General features: G+C 38.9%; 2 protein-coding genes across 2 annotated transcripts; one reads left to right on the forward strand and one right to left on the reverse strand.

Annotated features, from left to right (window-relative positions):
• Positions 1-5,797: 5,797 nt before the first annotated feature.
• On the forward strand, positions 5,798-6,418 carry LOC143572573 (uncharacterized). The gene has a single exon (XM_077057700.1). The coding sequence runs from the start codon at positions 5,798-5,800 to the stop codon at positions 6,416-6,418; it is 621 nt and encodes a 206-aa protein (XP_076913815.1).
• Positions 6,419-7,061: 643 nt separating this feature from the next.
• On the reverse strand, positions 7,062-9,410 carry LOC143573119 (G-type lectin S-receptor-like serine/threonine-protein kinase LECRK3). The gene has a single exon (XM_077058083.1). The coding sequence runs from the start codon at positions 9,408-9,410 to the stop codon at positions 7,062-7,064; it is 2,349 nt and encodes a 782-aa protein (XP_076914198.1).
• Positions 9,411-18,822: the final 9,412 nt, after the last annotated feature.

Consider the following 18,822-nt stretch of genomic DNA (forward strand, 5'->3'; position numbering starts at 1 on the left):
AGTGACCCCGGCAGATTACGGATAATCTTAGGGTTAAGTAGATGTTTCCCACGAGGGTTAGGTCCGGCAAAGATGGTTATTCTTCTGATGACCTGCAAAACAGACACCGTGAGCTCGTCACTGAGAAGGGGGGGTACCTCCTTGTGACCACCCTCCGGCGTGAGAATCAGACTAGATTGCTCTGAATATAAGTGTATATTAAGAGAAATAGCTAGATGATATATGATGGTATATGATAAGATATGATACCGTTCCAAGGTGTTGGAGTATTTATAGCCGAATGTAGGTTTCCAAGCAGGTACAGCCAGCTGTATAATATTCCTTTTCTACCAACTGTGGGCTACGCACGTGCCATGCTGGTGGTTGGTGGGTAGGCAGCGGCTGATAGTGACATGGTCGGCTGTGTACTATTCATTTTCCACCAACTGCAGGCTATGTACGTGCCACGACAAGGGTTGGTGAGTAGGCAGCGGCTGATAGTGACATTAAGTACTAGAGCGTGCTCCTCGTCGTACTGTTGTCAGTGAGCTGTCACCCTGTGATGGGCTGCTTTGGTCAGATCTTGTCTATTTTGTCCATACCTTGGCAGGTATAGTACAAAAGATCCTCCAGAAGCGTACGGACTGGCTCATTTGGGCGGGAGTATTCCCGGCTTGCTCATTCCTTCTTTAGGTGACATTACTGAATTATTGAGAGTTAGTGCCTTGTGCGTGTAGCCTTACTATTAGTGCGGGTAGGATCCGCTGATGGCTTGTATCCGCAGCTGCGGGAACAGGCGGGGTACTTCACCATTGGGAGGCTTTTCCTGCGGGAATAGCTGGCGTACTGCGCGTAAGGTCTTCATCTCTCTGAGCATGGTGGGTCCTGCGGATCCAGTTGGTCTTTGCGCAGACGTCCCACTATAGTCTATAGGTGAGTCTTGCGGGTCCAACTGGGCTCTGCTGGGACCTACCTCTTCAAGTCCCCCAGTCCAATGTTCTTCTCATGAATTGTTAATAAGTGAGGTGAACTTTTGGACTTAAGCAAGGGGTTTTGAAAAGGGTTTTTAGTTTTAAGGTTCTCCGTGGGGATTCTTCCCGCGGGTTTCCTAATGTCACGTGCAGAAATTCCCGACTTTTCTGCTTGATCTTTGGGTATGATGCGGGTAGGTATGTAACCTCCTCGCAAGTCAGGAGCGTTGAGTTTCACTTGTGTAGATTCTCCACGAGGTTTTGGTAGTTTGACATAGTGATCAATTATGCTAAACAACCAATTCCATCTTGGAGCTTCAGACAATCTAGTTTTCAACGTTCCCGCTATGCGGGGATGTTATTTCCCCTTCTGCAAGCATGGCCCAGAAGATCCTTCTTGGTTTCAATTCCCTGCAAGTGCTAAGTATGTGAAGGGTTTCGCCTTTACACTGTACCCGCACTCGTCTTATAGTTACTTTACTTCCAAGGTATTCTTGGCTTCAATTCCCTGCAGGTGCTAAGTATGTGAAGGGTTTCGCCTTAACACTGTACCCGCACTTGTCTTACGGGTTCTTGGTTACCAAGGTATTCTTGGCTTCAATTCCCTACAGGTGCTAGGTATGTGAAGGGTTTCGCCTTAACACTGTACCTGCACTTGTCTTACGGGTTCTTGGTTACCAAGGTAAGGGGGTATATTCCTTCTTATTTTTGAATCTTTTTGAATCTTTGAAATTCGAAGAGTTGGTGAAAGGATAAGAACAGTCCAAACTGTTGAAGGGACGTTAGCGTCGTCCGACGGTTTCTTCTGACAGTTTCAGGACGTGCAGGAAGTTATGGCGACGTGACAGTATATGGTCATTCCAGACGCTTTTTCAGGCGCGTGGGCGCGAGTTTTCGGGCGCGTGGGCGCGAATTTTACGGCACGCGTCCTGTCGACAGCTGTTGCCAGCTTGCTTTCCACGTGTCATCGTCTCATTGCGCCTGCGCTTTTCTCTCCCCCCCTCATTAAATTCATCGCATTCATTGCGATGGGTATATAAATGGGGAAGAGGATGCGTCTCAATTAACACTTTCACTTCTTCTTTTAAGCGATTTCCGGCGAATACTCTAACTTTCGTCGAGCATTCTCCTGAAATCGTTCTTCTTTCCATCCTCAACATGTCTTCTACTCATGATCCTGAGGTTACTGCCGAAGAGTCCGACGTATACCCTGAGAACCCGATGTCCGCGTCTGAAAAGGACGATAAGAGTACTGCTGGCGAGTGCCAGTGTGCTCTTTCCGTCAACCTTTATCAGTACATCGTCAAGAAGTTCATGCTCGAGCCTTTCGAGCCTGAGTTTCCTGAGCCTCACCAGACGGTGTACGATGCCCCCAAGGGCAAGATAGAGGTGTATGCTGCATTCTTCATCTATGGGAATCTCAGGTTCCCATTGACGAAGTTTGTGTACCGTGTTTTGGAGAAACACGGTGTACACTTAACTGAGGTGCACCCGATGGCGATCGCAAAGGTTCGCCACTTTGAATGGGTGTGCCACATTCTGGGCGTTGAGCCCCGCGTCGACCGCCTGATGACCTTCTATTCCTGGAGGTGCATCCAGGGCTGGTACACCTTGATCACTCGGATCAAGGGTTTGAAGATCTGTGCTACCGAGCGCAGTCTTCGGTCTTGGAAGCAGGAGTTCTTCTATATCTCTGCCCGTGTCGTCCCTATTGCGATGACATTCAAGAACGGGAGGGCACTCCCCAACCTTCACGCCTCCAACTACCAGGAGACTGAATGGTTTACCAAGATCTTCCGGATCCAGACTCCGGTTTACCGCTTTGCGAAGTCTGGGATGGTGATGCTCGGGATGAGCCGGGTATGGAATGATGCCTGTTCTGGGACGCCGCAAGTACCTATCATCCTTGAATACGGTTCGAATTCTATTCCCTATGGTATGCTCCATCTCTTTTTGCTGATTTAGGGTTTTTCTTCTAACTGTTTTTCTGTTTATTTTCAGAGGGAAACAACTTGCAATCGCTTCTGCAACCGCGTGAGAGCGGTGGTCCCGCTCGGCTGGGTACTCGTGCTCTTGATGAGAACGAGTTGCCCATCCTGGAGCAAACGGCGGATAGGTTCGTGGAGGTCTACCCGCCGGGCCACGAGATTTTGAGCGCCACGCGGCCAGGTAAGGGATTCTTTAACCCTCGCCCTCTTCATGCTCAAACCTCTGCTGGAGTTTCCCTAATTTTATCATCTTCTGATGAGGGATCCGCAGATGGGCCTTTCTTCGTGAGGAAGAAGAAAGCTGCCGGCGTGAAAGGCAAGGCGAAGGTCGCCTCCGCCGATCAGGGAAATCGGTCCGACTCGGAGACCGAAAGCGAGGAGACAGTGGGGAACCCTGGTGATGGTGAGACCACTGTTCCGGAGGTTGAGACAGCTGTCACCTCCGGGCAGCCCAGTATGACGACGGTGACCGGCTTGAAGAGGCCGGCTCCATCGGGTTCGTCCCCGCCTGTCAGAACCTTCAAGCTCAAGAAAACTCGTAAGTATAAACTAATCTTACCCGCAATTCTTTCCGCCATTGTTTTTAATATTTTGTCTTCGTGCAGGCGTGGATGCAACCGCATTCCAGAGTGGAGCGGGAAGGAGCATCTCTGGACCCATGACGGTAGGTTTGATCAATCTACCCGAGGCGATGACCCAGGCAGCTGCGCCTGTTTGCAGTATTGGTTCAGTTGCTCATCCCGTTGAGGCAACTGTTCCAACTGTTCCAATGGAGAGTCTGAAAATTTGAAATTGAAGGTCCTGCATGTAAATTGTAACAAAAGCAGTTCTAAAACTATGTTAAAACGCTGTTCAAATATAAAAAAAACTTAGGTTAAATCGAAGCCTCCATGCTTTGATTCGGGAACTGCCTTGAAGTTTGAGGTATGAATCAATCTGTGCCGAAACCAATGATTGTCGATTTTAAATTGAGGCTAAACATGTATTGATTTGGACCACACTTAGAACCGCTCTATCAAGTTTTTTTTTTTTTTTTTTTTGCTATTATTCAATCGTTTAATTATGTAGTTTGTGTGAAGTTGTGATAAAAATCGAGTCTTCGTTGGATTATAATGAAGTTAGAAACCTCTGTCATGATCTAGTTGTAGAACTAACTTTTTAGTTAGTGGTCAACAAAATGTTTCAAGATGATTATGTTATAAGTGTGTCTTGGCCTTTGTCATGATGATTTTGTGTTCCAAAGATAACATGACTGCTGCATTAATTAAGTTTGAATAAAAAATTTGTTATGACCATTCTCAGATGGAGCAGAAGAAACATATGTGTGCATCCATATGTGATGGCTTACCAACCTTATTTGCCAACCATCCTTGGTGGGTTGATCATTGTCAAATGCTCACAAACAACAACAGAGACCATATTGTCTACACCATGCGTGACCCGCCGTCTCAAGACAGGTACCAAATTCCTTCGTTTCACGAGAGGCGTATCCGGGGGTGTTTCCATGGTTGGGTGATTCTCTCTAATCATCCATACGATGACATGTGGTCTCTTTGGAACCCCGTGACTTCTAAAATCATCCGCCTCCCCCGCTTGATTAACGAAAAGGGAGATCGAGAATGTTGTCTGTCATCCCCTCCCGATGATCATGGTTCAATTTTCATGTTAACAACTAAGAAACACACCATTGTTTTTTGTCGGCTAGACCGTAGAAGAAAGAGGTACAAATGGGTTGAAACGTCATACGCTAAGCAGATGAGGAGCATAAGGGGGCGTGATGGTTTCTTACACAATTTAACTTGTTGCAACGGTAAAGTATATGCCCTGACTAGTATTGGGAATAGGATTTCATTTGTCACGCTCATCGATATTGCGATTAAGGGTACAGAAATTGTGATAAGTCTCTTGTGGCATTTGAGGATCCCGTCATCTTTTTACATCAATGGTTGTTCATACACCACTGGTTTTCTAAAAGGATGTTGTAATGAATTGTTCTTCGTTAAATTGCGTGTTACTGATGAGTCGGAAAAAAAAACAGTTGGTGGTGTGTTTATATTTAAATTGGACGCAGAAAATATAAGATGGGAAAAAATGGAAGATCTCAAAGATGATGCAATCTTTTTGGATCTTTCTCAACGTAGCATGTTTTACAGCCCTGCAATTGGCTTGGAGTTAGGGGGTTATGCACACATTCTTGATAGATCCGGGAAAGTAATACACTCGTACGACTTTGAGAATAAAACCGTAGCTTTATCTTTCATGCCAACACCCTATCCATCGTCGTTGGAACGCAGGTATTCCTTTTAATTGATGTACACTAGAAAAGGGGGAAATAGTTTCCTAAAGATCATTTATTGTTGCAGGTTGCAACAAAAAGAGGACGTCGGAAATAATATTAATAACAAGACGATTGAAGAGGAGAAGATGGAGTCATGCCTTCTCAAAATTCCGTTTGATGTTTTGAAGACGATTATGGAGTTTTGTGTTGGCGTCGAATACCTCAATTTTCGTGCTGTCTGCAAGAAATGTCACTTAGCAGCACCTATGATCCGATGGAGTAAGGGAGGGAGATTGCAGACATATTCATTAGTTTCACCATGGCTAATGGTGTTAAACGAAGATCGGGGCGTTACCTCTTTTACTGATCAAATGCTTGGTGATAAGTACTTTATAAAGACACCTCGAGAATTGATTGGTAATGTGCAAATACACTGTTCCATGTATGATTGGCTGCTTATACGTAGACTTTTGGGACCACTAATGTTCTTTAACCCCATCACAAGTGATATCCGTGAGCTCCCGAACGCCCCTTGCTAAGACACCTATTGTTTCTCAGCACCACCTACTTCCTCTGAATGTATGGTTGTTGGCTTTACAACACGAGGCGAATGGCAGGTTTACGTCCACTTTGTAGCTCGAGAACCATCTTGGCGTAGATTCCATCTTCTAAAAGTTAGTGATGATAGCTCACGCTCCTTTCATTTTGCAACACTCTATGCCCGAAATCTTTATGCTTTGTATAACAATGGAGGGCTTGATTTCATAGATACCGACAACGAACAGTACGCTTGGCGTAAAGTTTTAGCCAATGGCCCAAGTAGTAGTTGCGGATCTCTCACACAAAACTTCCTAATGAAATGCGATCAACAACTTTTACAAGTCATCATGAGCGAGATTGGAGAACACGTTGAGGTATTCAAGTTGAATAATGATTCTACTGAATGGGAGAAGACGGAGAGTTTAGGAAGGTATGCGATTTATATTTGTGGTAACTCCTGCCTTTGCATGGAAGCCAAAATGCCAATAATGGCGAACAAGATTTACTTTCCGCGCGTGCATTCTGATAACCGAAAGACCGTGTTCTATTCTCTCGAAACAAGAAGGTATCAAACATCCAATGTTGAAGAAAGTTTTGTGAATTTCATGGGAACCACATATCATATCAACCCTCATGTGTGGATTGAACCTAGCTGGTCGTAGGTAGCTTCCTTATTATGTTTTGTTAGCATCAATGACTTGTCACATGCATCTCTTTAATGATTCAAGCACTATTCACAAATATTAGCTTAAATCGATGAACTTTTAAAGTTTAAAATTGTATCTTTTGCACCTTTGTTTTTGTTTTGGGTTTTATAGTTAGATTTTAGTCATCTTTTTGGTGGAATTTCATTGTGGTTAAGAGAGAACGAAATGCTTAATAATTCTTCCTAGTTTTAAAGTTTTGTCATTTAATGAATAATGATGTTGCTTATTGTAGAGGTGTACAAAACCGGTTTGGTCAACAGCCGGTCAAAACCGGTTTGAGTTCGGTTTATAAACCGGTTTAGACACAAGATAGGCCGACCTGGTCACGTCGGTTCGGTTTATAAACCGGTTTTTCTCAAACCGGTTCGGTTTTAAAACCGGTTTGGTAGATCTTAAGGGGAACCGGTCCTGAAACTGGCGGTTTTGGTCGGTTTGGGTGAAACCGGTTTTAAACCAAACCGGTTCGGTTCGGTTTGCCTAAAACCGGTCCCAAACCGGTTTTACTTGACTGGCTGCACTATCACAATTCACAACAGCAAACTCAGTTCTTTAAATTAATATATCAACAGAAAAAAATTTTAATACAAAACTTGTGGAACTAAACAACACTGAGGAATGAAGTAGGGTTGGGAGGTGCTGGTATTTTGACAGTCCCTTCAAGCATCAACACCACCCTCTTCATCGAAGGGCGGAGAGACGGCTCCTCTTGAACACACCAAAGACCGATTTTGATCATTTGTTCGAGTCTCTTCTTTTCTACATCTTCATCATAATCTACCAGTTTCAACACTTCATCGGCTTCGTAACACTCGTACACCCAATCTTCAAGAATAGCTTCACCATCGGGAAGACTGTTGTCCACATTCCTCCTACAACACAAAATATTAAATAGAACAATCCCGAAACTATAAACATCCACTTTAACTGTTATCGGTTGCCTCTTGTGCCATTCGGGCGCAACATAACCCCTTGTTCCTCTAATCAGCGTGGACGTTTTGGTTTGATCATGTTCAAGTAGCTTAGCCAAGCCAAAATCTGAAATCTTTGCACATCCGTATTCGTCCATGAGGATATTCTGAGGCTTAAGGTCACAATGGATTATAGGGTTTTCACATTCTTCATGTAGGTAAAGTATGCCATGAGCAATATCAACCGCTATTCTAATCCTTTCAATCCAACTCGGTTTTGGCTTGCTTTCTTTGGGTTCGAATAATATATCCGCAAGTGATCCTTGAGTCATGTACTCAAAAACCAGCAGCCTTTGAGAACCTTCACAACAGTAACCGAGCAACCTTGTTAGGTTACGATGGTGTGTTCTCCCGATCACCTTCACTTCGGTTTGAAATTCTCGTTCCCCTTCTTGTGCTAATTCTTCCTTTAATTTCTTCACCGCGACATGTCTCATCGAGCTTGATATTACACCTTTGTAGACTATCCCAAATGATCCTCTACCCAATTCTTCTTTGAATTCATCTGTGATTTCCTCTAAGGAAGCATACGAAAATGCCCGAGGCCCCATGTCCTCGAATAATTGGACATTTAGATTTTCAGATATCTTTCGGTATGCCCAAACTTGAGTTCTATACATGATTACTCCAGAAATTATCAAAACAAGCATAGCAAATGAGATAAGGGAAACGCCGATAATCATAGCGTTCTTTTGTCGCACTTTCTTGACATGGACCGGTTGATCATTACTTGGATCCCATCCATTTTTAGTAGTGGATGTGTATACTTTAATCAGCCCAACATTTGACTCACTAGCAACTACTTGCACATATCGTAACGGCAGCCTTTGCAACTGGCATTCTTGTCCCGTGAATAGTGCTGCCTCGCAGTTGCAGTCGTTTAAGCAAGCATACGAACACTCTTCTTGGGTTTGTGCCTTTGGGATGGCGTACGTCGCATCTTCCCAACGAGCATTATTCAAATTTGTCATATGTATGGCCGTACTAGCCGCGTCCTGAATCTTGCAACTTTCTATGGTGTTATTTCTTCGGCAACCCGAAGTCCAACGATCTGGATTTACAACTTCAAAACCGGGTAGACATTGACACCTTGCAGCGTCGTTCACGACCGAACAATACCCGTTAATGCCACAAAGACCGACCGCTATACACTTGTTTGACGACACCGCCCATATGAAAGATCCGTTTTTGTCCACATGAGTTAGATTATGAAAATACAACCTAAAGATCCCATCCACATCAAATTTCATGAGATACAATGCATCTTTTATAGGATATCCTCCTTGAGTTAGATTATAGATAAAATTCGTCGAATTCTGTAACAAGTACAGGAAACCATCGGAAGCAAGATTCAGTGTCACGTTAGGTCCAGCTGTATACGTGCTGGCAGCCCAGTAAGCCCGATCATCAGTCCCTCTATTCGGGTACAACACAAGGTTTCCATCTGTCTGCATACTCAGCTTGAACACCCCAACTGAGTGGTCAGTCTCCGAGACACTAGGATACAACGTTTGGCCGGGCAGGAGACGCTGCCCGGCCAAAAGGGTATCCGTAGGGTTGGCAAAGCTTTGCCAAAGCACCGTCCTGGTCGAATCATAGAGCACAAAGTTTCCAGAGTTTTGCATGGAAGCAAAAGAAGCACCACTAATATCAAATAGATTAGTTTCTTGACCTTGTGTTTGTTCCAAGGTGAGTCTTCCGTCGGATGTGAGCCTCAAAGTAGCATTATTTAAGAATGGGAGGGTGTCACGACTAGCGGTCCAGACCACGGTCTTTTCTGGAATGCCGGCAATGTATATTCCAACCGCGTAGCCATCGGTTTGTGGGTAGAAACCGAAGGCGAATAAGCGGGATGGTGATAACCAAGAGGTGCTTGCGCCGGTAGGCGTTAAAGAAGAACCTCGGGTGATATTGGATTGGGATTTTGCTATATTGAAGGCAAGGCAAATTGTGAACAGAAAGGCAATTAAGCTTGCCATTTGTTGTAATAAGTTATGACACTATCTTTGTTCATCTTTTTTTTTATATAACAAAAAGGAAGCAAATGGAAGTCAAAGTCTAATATCTTTTTTCAACTTTATAACTTCATTCATTGCCGCGTTCGGAGGTGGGGAGACTTATTCAGTCTTGCAATGAAATTTGATTTTTCAACCCACTATCAAAGTTTATTGATGGAAAATAATCATCTTATGAAAAGTTGAGTTTTAGAGAAACAAATACATTGCATTTGAAATGTGTAGTAGAACTTGTATTCACTAATTCTGCGCACTGAGACGACTCAGTTTTGAATAAATTTATGATGAATCCTACGTAAAAATAATCATCTCGTGATGGTATTTTCAAAATGAAAAAAAAAAACATTACGTTGTTGAAATATTTATATATGTATTTTAATTTTCCGGAGTGTGTTTAGAGTAAAAGTTATATCAAAATGTAACAAGTTCAAAAGTAATTATACTATGAAAATGTAATTAGTAAAATCATTATATGAAAATAATATAAAATTGTAACATGCCCAAAAGTCATTCATATCAAAACCTTATGTTGATTATAAAATTTTATGCTTTACGGGCATGCAATTAAATCACTAATCATTAGGTTTCTAATTGTAACTAATATAATATATATAAAATCTTGTTTGAAAGCAACGTCAGTAATTTAAACCAAAAAAAAAAAATACAAGTAGTCTAAACGTAAGAAATAAGATGCAAATGGAAGTCTAGTCTATTATTCTCTTTGTTGTTATTTGTTATTTATTCTTGCCGTGTTTTGGAAGGTGGTGAGACTACTCATTTTGGCAATTGGAAGTCAAAAGGTACACACCCCCAACCGTGATGGGTTTGTCATGGGATGACCAATTCTCTTCCAGGACATGTCGTGAGATGTGTGCAAAACTACACACCCTCAACCGGTTTTTGTAATGGAATGGAACAAGTGGCCGGTCCCGTTAAAGGTTAATATTTTTGGGTGAAAAGTGAAAATGGGTAGACTCGTCGCATCAACACGGACCTGTTATCAAGACACGACATGACATGGATATTAACAAGTTTAAGGTTGAGCTTAACAGGTTTCGTGTCTTAAAGCTTGACATATTTAAGACATGTTTAAATTTGTGTCTTAAAATGTTAATTAACACATATTAAGCAGTTAGTAATCTATTAATAACTTGCTTGTATTTGTAATTTAAAAAATTATATATTTTATTAAAGTATGGTATGTATTAATGAAGAATTGTATGGATTTTAGTTTCAAATGTGTTCCAAGGATATTTTATTGACGTTATGTATAAGATATGTATAATGTATTTATTTATTAAGATGTTTATGAATTTTCAATAATTTTTTGTTTAACTATATATATGTATTATATATTGTGTCTTTAAACAGATTCTTAAACAGGTCGTTTCGTGTTAACCTATTTCTAAACAAGTTTGTGTTCGTGTCATGAGAAAATCACATTATTAGTTATTGTGTTATGTTTGTGTTTAGCACCACATTTAATCGTGCCTTATCGAGTTTTGTCTGGCATGTTATGCCAACCCTACTCTATACAGAAGGAAGACCATTGATGAGATTAAGTCGTGCCCCCTATGTGTAGGCGAAAAGGAATCAGCTGACCATATTTTTCTATCATCCTACGTTGAATCGGGGATATGACAATTTGCTAGTAGTTGGTGCGGGATTCCACTGGTGTACGCGTTTGAATTCTGGAACCTTCTAACTGTCCACCTAAGCAATGGACTCAAGGTAGAAAATGAAAGATCATTCAATCGATGAACCTCATGATAACTTGGTGTATTTTGATGACAAGAAACGTGGCAATCACAATCAAGTGTCAATTAACCACCTAAAGTAACATATTAAAAGGCAGAGTTTTTTTTGGGTACAAAGTATGGGAAAATTAGTGGGCTTGAATTAGAAAAATTGGTGTATGCTTTTATTTTGAGAAATATAGTGTTTTGGGTGTGATTGTAACGACTATCTTTATGTTATATTTATTCTAGCTCCTTGCTAGTTGATAATATTCAATTAAATTAGTCAGTTAAAAAATAAAATATGACTTAAAGTTTGATTTATTAGGTTTTGCCATTAATTTTAGTATTGTGAATAAATAAAATATGAATTCAATAACTTTTTATTATAAACTAATGTAATTTTTATTTATATTATATTATATATTTTTTATTTTTAGTTTAAGGTTTATTAAGAAAATAATCATGTGTTTCTTCTTCTTCTTCTTCTTCTTAACAGCTAGCTATTATACCCACATCCTAAGGATCGAACCCCATACCTCCAAATTTACGTTGGTCCACCCTAACACCAAAAGGTGTGTGATACATGTGTTTTCTTACGTTTTGGAATTTCGTTCAGAAACAAATGGAACCAAAAATAGGTCTTAAAACATGAAATCACCATAATCGTTTTACTGATCCTTTTACCAACTTTCACTAGTCACGCTAATCTAAACTGAACAAAGGTATATGAAATCTAAACTAAGAGGGTGTTTGGGATTGATTATTTTAAACAACTTATGACTTATTAACTTTTGAAAAAGTTAAAAGGTGTTTTGCATTATGTGTTATTGTGAGCGGATAAGTTAATAAGTTACAAAGTTGTAACTTATTAACTTATAAAAAAAGTTATAAGAAGGTAAAATAAGGAAGCCCAAACACCCTCTAAATATATTACGATTTTAACTCTCAACTAGAGAAGAAATCCACTATATACCATTTTACCACCTTAATAGTTCTATGTTAAAATCCCCTTAAAAAAAGGTTTAGTTTTGTTTAAAATAGGTTAACAAAGACACATTAACCATTACAATAAGCAAATTGTTAGTTAACCATATTCACTTAATCATAACCAATCGACTTTGTCGGTTATGGCTAATTTCGGTTAATGATTAATTCGTTCTTGCTCACCCTTATTTCTTTACAGGCCCAAAATAATCAAATGTCTATGGATCTAATGCATCTATGTGATCACACATAAAATGTCATGTCAAATTGTGTCAAGCATGACAACTCACACATACCTACGGTTTTAAAACGTATAAACAAACTACAAAGATAGACCGTGTAGAAAAGAACTTTATAATAAAGAAATAGGATATTAGATTTTAATAATTTAAACTTTGACGTATTGCCTGGTATTAGATCTAATTTTAAAAATGTATCATAACAGTAAATTTCAATCACCGAAGAGCTTTTCACTAATGCAGCTAGGCTCCATTATTTTTTGTTGACGTGGAACATGACGTATTTGAAAATAATAATAATAATAATAATAATAATAATAATAATAATAATAATAATAATAATAATTAGATTTACCCACAACCCGCACGGTGAACCTTTATCCCCCAAAAACCAATCCCGACTAAAACCGCCACCACCAACCACCAGTCCGTCACTTGATGCTTTCTGCTGACAACTGGCACCACCACCACGCATACCAACCCCTTGCTACCAAAACCATATTATACCAACCCAAATTGACATGGATATCCTGCACCACCATGAACTTAATATCAATTGTCTTCAACCATGCAGCGACTTCAACAACCACCTGCAACCACAATGGTAGTGCGAGCTGAAAAGGGGCAAAACAAATTCGATTTTGGGGAGTTAGGGTTCAGATGCGATTTTGGGGGTTAGGGTTGACTTCAGCAGCAGATGATGATTAATGGTTAGGTGGGGTGGCGTATGAGGCAGCGGTGGTGGTTAGGTGGTTCAATGCGGTGAAACCAGACTAGGGTCGTCCCCAAGAATCTTTCATAATTAGAGGGCTCGAGGCGAATAAGAAAACAGGCCCTAAAAATAAAAACTCAATAACTTTTATATAAAAAGTCATTATTACGACGATAATTATAATAACAATTAAAAAATATAAGTATCGTAACAATGATTGATATGGACTAAATTATATATAAATATTATAACTATTTCCTACACTTTTGAGTTACTTTACGGTTATTTTTATTAAATTATACATGTTCATGTTTCATATTTAAAGTTTAAAGATTTCATGAGACATCGAGCTAAATTGAAGTGTTTGATATTAAACTTGAGATCAACGAGTCGTACTTTAAACAAATTCGGTATATATTACTTTTCTTTAAAACTAAATTTTATATAAATAATAACTAGCTTTCTTTTAAATGATTCTTTAATAAAAAAAATAATAAAAAAATAAAAAAACGTAACGTGTTTTAAAATGAATGATGATTTCTAAGGTTTACTTATTTTTTTTTCATTTTTTTTATTTAGGTCATAATAAAGAAAGATAAAGCACAATGAGTTTTAACTCAAATTACACAGGAAATCGTGTGTTTCAATATGGGCAAATTATTAAAGTTACAAAATTTAACTGGGCCGATCTTCAGAATGTGAAGCAGGGGCCCACTAAGGCTCAGATTCATAAATTTATTTATAAGGCACACACAATATTGGGGAGCTACGTGATGCAAGAAAAAAAAAAGAAAAGAAAAAGAACGGCTCCAAGAATTTGGAGGCCAAGGCAGAAGCCTTTTTGGGACTGCTTGGGTGGAGTTCGTACAAGAGGAACAAATCGAAGAATGGAAGAGCAACTAGTAAATTAGGGTTGATGAACTAGTCACATGTTTTGTTTATATTGACTTTTCTGTTTGGTTGAACGTTTAGATTTACGTGATTATGTTTTATTATTGATTTTGAGATTATGTGCGATCAATTATTGATAGTTATTTGTTGATTTTGTTAGTCTAGGTGTATAGGTTTATATCCTAGATTCGATAGGATCATTCTCGTCCGTTAGCTATTAGGTTGTGGGTCTAGTTCATGGGATTAAGGTTAATACGAGTGAAAATAACTATTAAATTAATTAACTAAGTGTACTATCCTATCTGATGAATACGGTTGTGATTTGAGTTAGCTAGGTTATTAGCTAGATATTGTCTAATAATTGTATGCCGAAGGTTCGGGTTCGATTATTTAGTTGTGTCCTATGTAGCGCGGGAACGGGTACGGGACCGGGGTACGAGAAACGGCAAAAATCAAAAATCCAAGATACGGGTACGACAAAGGTACGTAAAAAATATAAAAAAATAAAATTGTATTAAACATAGGTGATTAATTATTAATTAAAAAATAAATAAATATATAATTTTTATCTGGGAAAATTCCCAAAATAGCCCCCTTTTAGAAAGAGAAAACCCAAAATAGCCCTTTTTTCCTTAAAATTTTTTAAAATTTGAACTTTCCAGACGCATTGAAAAAAGATAATAATATAGGGGTAGCAGGCCAAATAACTAAGGAAAGCTAGGGAGGAGACAAGATTTGGAAAAATAATGAAGGGAAAGTCCAAATAATTTTAAAATATTGGAGTAAAAGTTCAGAATTTTACTAAATATTTTTTCTCAAAAAACCTCTTGAGAGATTATTTTTTTATGTTTCCTACATTTTCCGTCCATATTTTCAAATTTTAGGAAAAAGAGATTTTATAAATCTCGTCTTGAGAGATGACATTCTACCACCACCACCACCCACCGTTCGCCTTCTACCACCATCACTACTGCCACCATCCACCACCACCCACCGTTCGCCACCCCCACCACCCACCCACCGTCCCCCACTACCATCGATCACCACCCACCACCATCGTTCGCCACCACCATCTATCACCACCACCTACCTTCCTCCACCACCTGACGGTAAAGAAGAAGATAAAGATGAAAATGAATATGAAGAAGAAGAAGAAGAAGAAGATGATGATGATGATGATGATGATGATGATGATGATGATGATGATTGTCACACCCCGTTAAGCGAATTGCGGAAGCGTAAAACGGAAATGCAACAGATACAACTGGTATCAAATCCATTGTTCATAAAGAAACATTACTAACTAATTTACAATATATTATATCGTTCTAACATCTTTTACAAACTAGGTGATACAATCAAACCGGTTCTTCAATTACTTTACTTCTAACTCAAATGCCCATGACATCAATCACCAATCAGACACGTAACGCACAGGAAATTACTTCTCATATCTGATTACCTGAAAAGCATGTTAAAACAGGTCAACTACGAATAGTTGGTGAGTTTCATAAGTTTAACGAAATCAATTCTGCGTACCACACAGTCATAGTTTGTATATACGCGCGTATGTAAAAATATGTATTTACGTTTGTATAAATATGTACAGCCATATCCTTGTGTGTGCATATGCACACATGTAAGTTTATAATATAAATTCGAAATTTCGGTAAAATCGTGATTGTTTGTTCGTACTACCTGTTTCCAAATTCCGTGTTTAACCAACCACTGTGGACCCCTTCCTCCCACAACGGTTCCAAATAAACTCAACCACTGTGGCCCCCCTTCCGCCCACAACGGTTCCGCGTTAACATCAACCACTGTGGTCCCCCTTCCACCCACAATGATTCCACGTAAACTCAAACATTATATAGTGTACACGCAAATAATTAGTATATTCTACACATAGTATTTCCTATGGCTAATCACATAGCATGTATATAGACACATATACACATATAGTATTTATCACGTATCACCAAATACTGTGGCTCCCCATCCGCCCACAATACGCATAATCACATTATTTTCTTAACATTCATGTCATAATCAAGTTAGTTCGTTTAATAAGTTGCAGCAGAACTTGGCTCATAGGCCATACTCAACTTTAGTTTATAAGTTGCAGCAGAACTTGGCTCATAGGCCATACTCAACTTTAGTTTATAAGTTGTAGCAGAACTTGGCTCATAGGCCATACTCAACTTTAGTTTAGTAAGTTGCAGCAGAACTTGGCTCATAGGCCATACTCAACTTTAGTTTATAAGTTGCAGCAGAACTTGGCTCATAGGCCATACTCAACTTTAGTTTAGTAAGTTGCAGCAGAACTTGGCTCATAGGCCATACTCAACTTTAGTTTGTTACTATTGTGGCCCCCCTTCTGCCCACAACAGCCCCATAATCATCACAGACCACGTTATCCCCATGGCCATTACAGACCACGTTGTCTCCCAAATTAGTTATGTTTAACATTACATAACGTGTTTTTATAAACATGCTGTCACGTGTAATTTCATTATGTTTTGCAATTCGTATTATCTCCACTCAATATATCAATCAACGATAATAATCATCTTTCATCAGCACGTAGTCAATCATTATGTTTGTAGGGACTTTTCATATATAAATGTTCAGATATTTTATATCCTGGTCCGTTTTAGATAAATAACGTGTATAAACATGCTTTCCACCCCAAAAGTTCGTAAAATAGTTTAAAGAGTGGGGTCATGAAACTCACAGTTTTGTAGGCACTCAGTGCGAGGTCAGCTCGGGGTTCGTTTCCCTTGTTATCACTTAGTCCCTATAGTCCATATTGTAATAATATTAATATTTTAATATTATTATAATCTCAGCACTAAACTGGGCTGTATAACTAATCTGGGTATAGATGGAACGCCCAGAAAGTTGCAATAAGCTTAGGTTGTGATGTTGTTCAATGTCTAATACTTAAAACCGAACTTGGCTCAGATTCCCATTTTCCCAGCTGGGCCAAGTTGTTCGTTTACGCGTTCAGAAAACAGTTATGGGAAAATAAGCTTGGGTAAATGTATTGGTTAATAAAATGATTAAGTTATAAAGAAGGATTACATACTGGGGTCCCGAATTAGCCACGGGGCTCATTTCCGTTTATTCAGTTTGATATGAGAAGAAACGCGCAAAATCCACCCGGATTGTCCAGGTTTCTCATAGAAAAGTACGTTTTTACTTAATTAATCCGAGAATATGATTTTTGATCACTCTTGGTGTTTTGATATTCCCGCAGGTTCGCTAGTCGCGAACTTGCCGGTTTTTATAAAAACTAAATTTGTTTAATCTTTAAATTAGCATAATTAATTAACCGTTAAACATTAATTTATGAAAATTTAACCACTTATCAATTAAAATATGTGGATTTTTATAAAAATATTTCTGGAATTATTTCCTGATTTATTAATTTATAAAAATTCATTTTGTCAGCTATATTTCGCATGAAAATCGTCCGTTTACCCCAAACAATTTCCAAAAATTCCACAAAAATTCCTGAATGCTCAAATCATGTCCCAAAACAACCTGTATCATTTCCAGAATGTAAAAATCTTGTGCGATATTCTTTTCGACCTAAATTCGGCTATAAAAATTCACACGAACGCATATACACAAAATACCTTTAGACTTCTCCAAATGATCCCAAAATTCATATGTGATTAAAATACATCAAATATGAGTTCCCAAAAAAATTTCATAATTTTTGAAGTATTTTAGCTATTTTTCCCAAATAAATGTCCCAATTCGGTTATAAATTCGCCAAATATTCTCGGATGGTCGAAAAGTTACCAAATTTAAACAGGGACTTATTGACATGGTCCCCGATGTTTCTGCAAAATTTCAAGGCCTAAAAATATGCACATCACAACCTTAACCTAAACAGCCCGTAAGCGAGTGTTTCGGCATTACCTTAGCGGGTTTGGCTTGTTTCCGACTTTCTAACCAAGTTTTCAGGTTCCTGTGCTTCTGTGCAAGCTAAATACAAGTCCTATATCACAAACCAAGCAATTTTTCATCAACATAATAGCCCTTAACTTAGGGTTTCGGCTAGTGCACAAAAACGAACTTTTGAACCGTAAAAACGCCGTTTTAACTCTTTAATCCGTGTTTATGGCCAAAAAAAACTATTATACCAGGTTCCTCACCATGTGTATGATCAAAACATGTTTATGGACCATTTTTAGGGTTTTTACATGGTTAGGAATGATTTTTGGCAATCAAGCTATGTTTATATGATATTAATCGAGTTTAAACGAGCCGAAAATCGATATTTATGACATTTTTACCTAGTTTCTTGCTGGTTTTTGATGGAGAGCTGCTTGTGTCCAGAATTCTCATGAAAATGATTTAACAAAATATCTTAAACTTGTTTAATATTTAAAGTAAAACCAAGGGTAAAAAAGTCTTTTTTGGCGGGCTGGGCTTGTTGGGCCCCATTTTGGGCGCATTTGGCCCACTTTTCTCGATTTACGTGCTCCGAACGTGAAATGCCGAGTCCAAATTTATTTCGGGTTCGGTTTTTGGCGACAAAAATATATCGGGTGCGACAAACGGAGCGAAAACGAGTGTTTTTCGGCTATTTTTGTGTAAATTTATAAAAACATACTATATGTTTGTAAAAATCAAAAATATTTTCATGGATCGCTTAAAACATTTCCAACAAGTGTTTGGTAAGTCTTTTTCGGCTTAACGGATGATACAATGCTTGGTTTGTAACTATCTTTCGTGTTTAAATCTATAGCGGGTAATTAAACGAGCATGTCTTTGTTTAACTTGTTTTCTATCGAACT

Source organism: Bidens hawaiensis, unplaced genomic scaffold, assembly GCF_021521415.1.
Source record: "Bidens hawaiensis isolate Kalapana, Puna unplaced genomic scaffold, B.hawaiensis_p1.1 tig00001382_1, whole genome shotgun sequence".
Classification (NCBI taxonomy): Eukaryota; Viridiplantae; Streptophyta; class Magnoliopsida; order Asterales; family Asteraceae; genus Bidens; species Bidens hawaiensis.

Coding starts and splice junctions, on each gene's coding strand:
- LOC143572573 (XM_077057700.1), top strand. CDS start 5,798: ATGGTTGTTGGCTTTACAACACGAGGCGAATGGCAGGTTTACGTCCAC.
- LOC143573119 (XM_077058083.1), bottom strand. CDS start 9,410: ATGGCAAGCTTAATTGCCTTTCTGTTCACAATTTGCCTTGCCTTCAAT.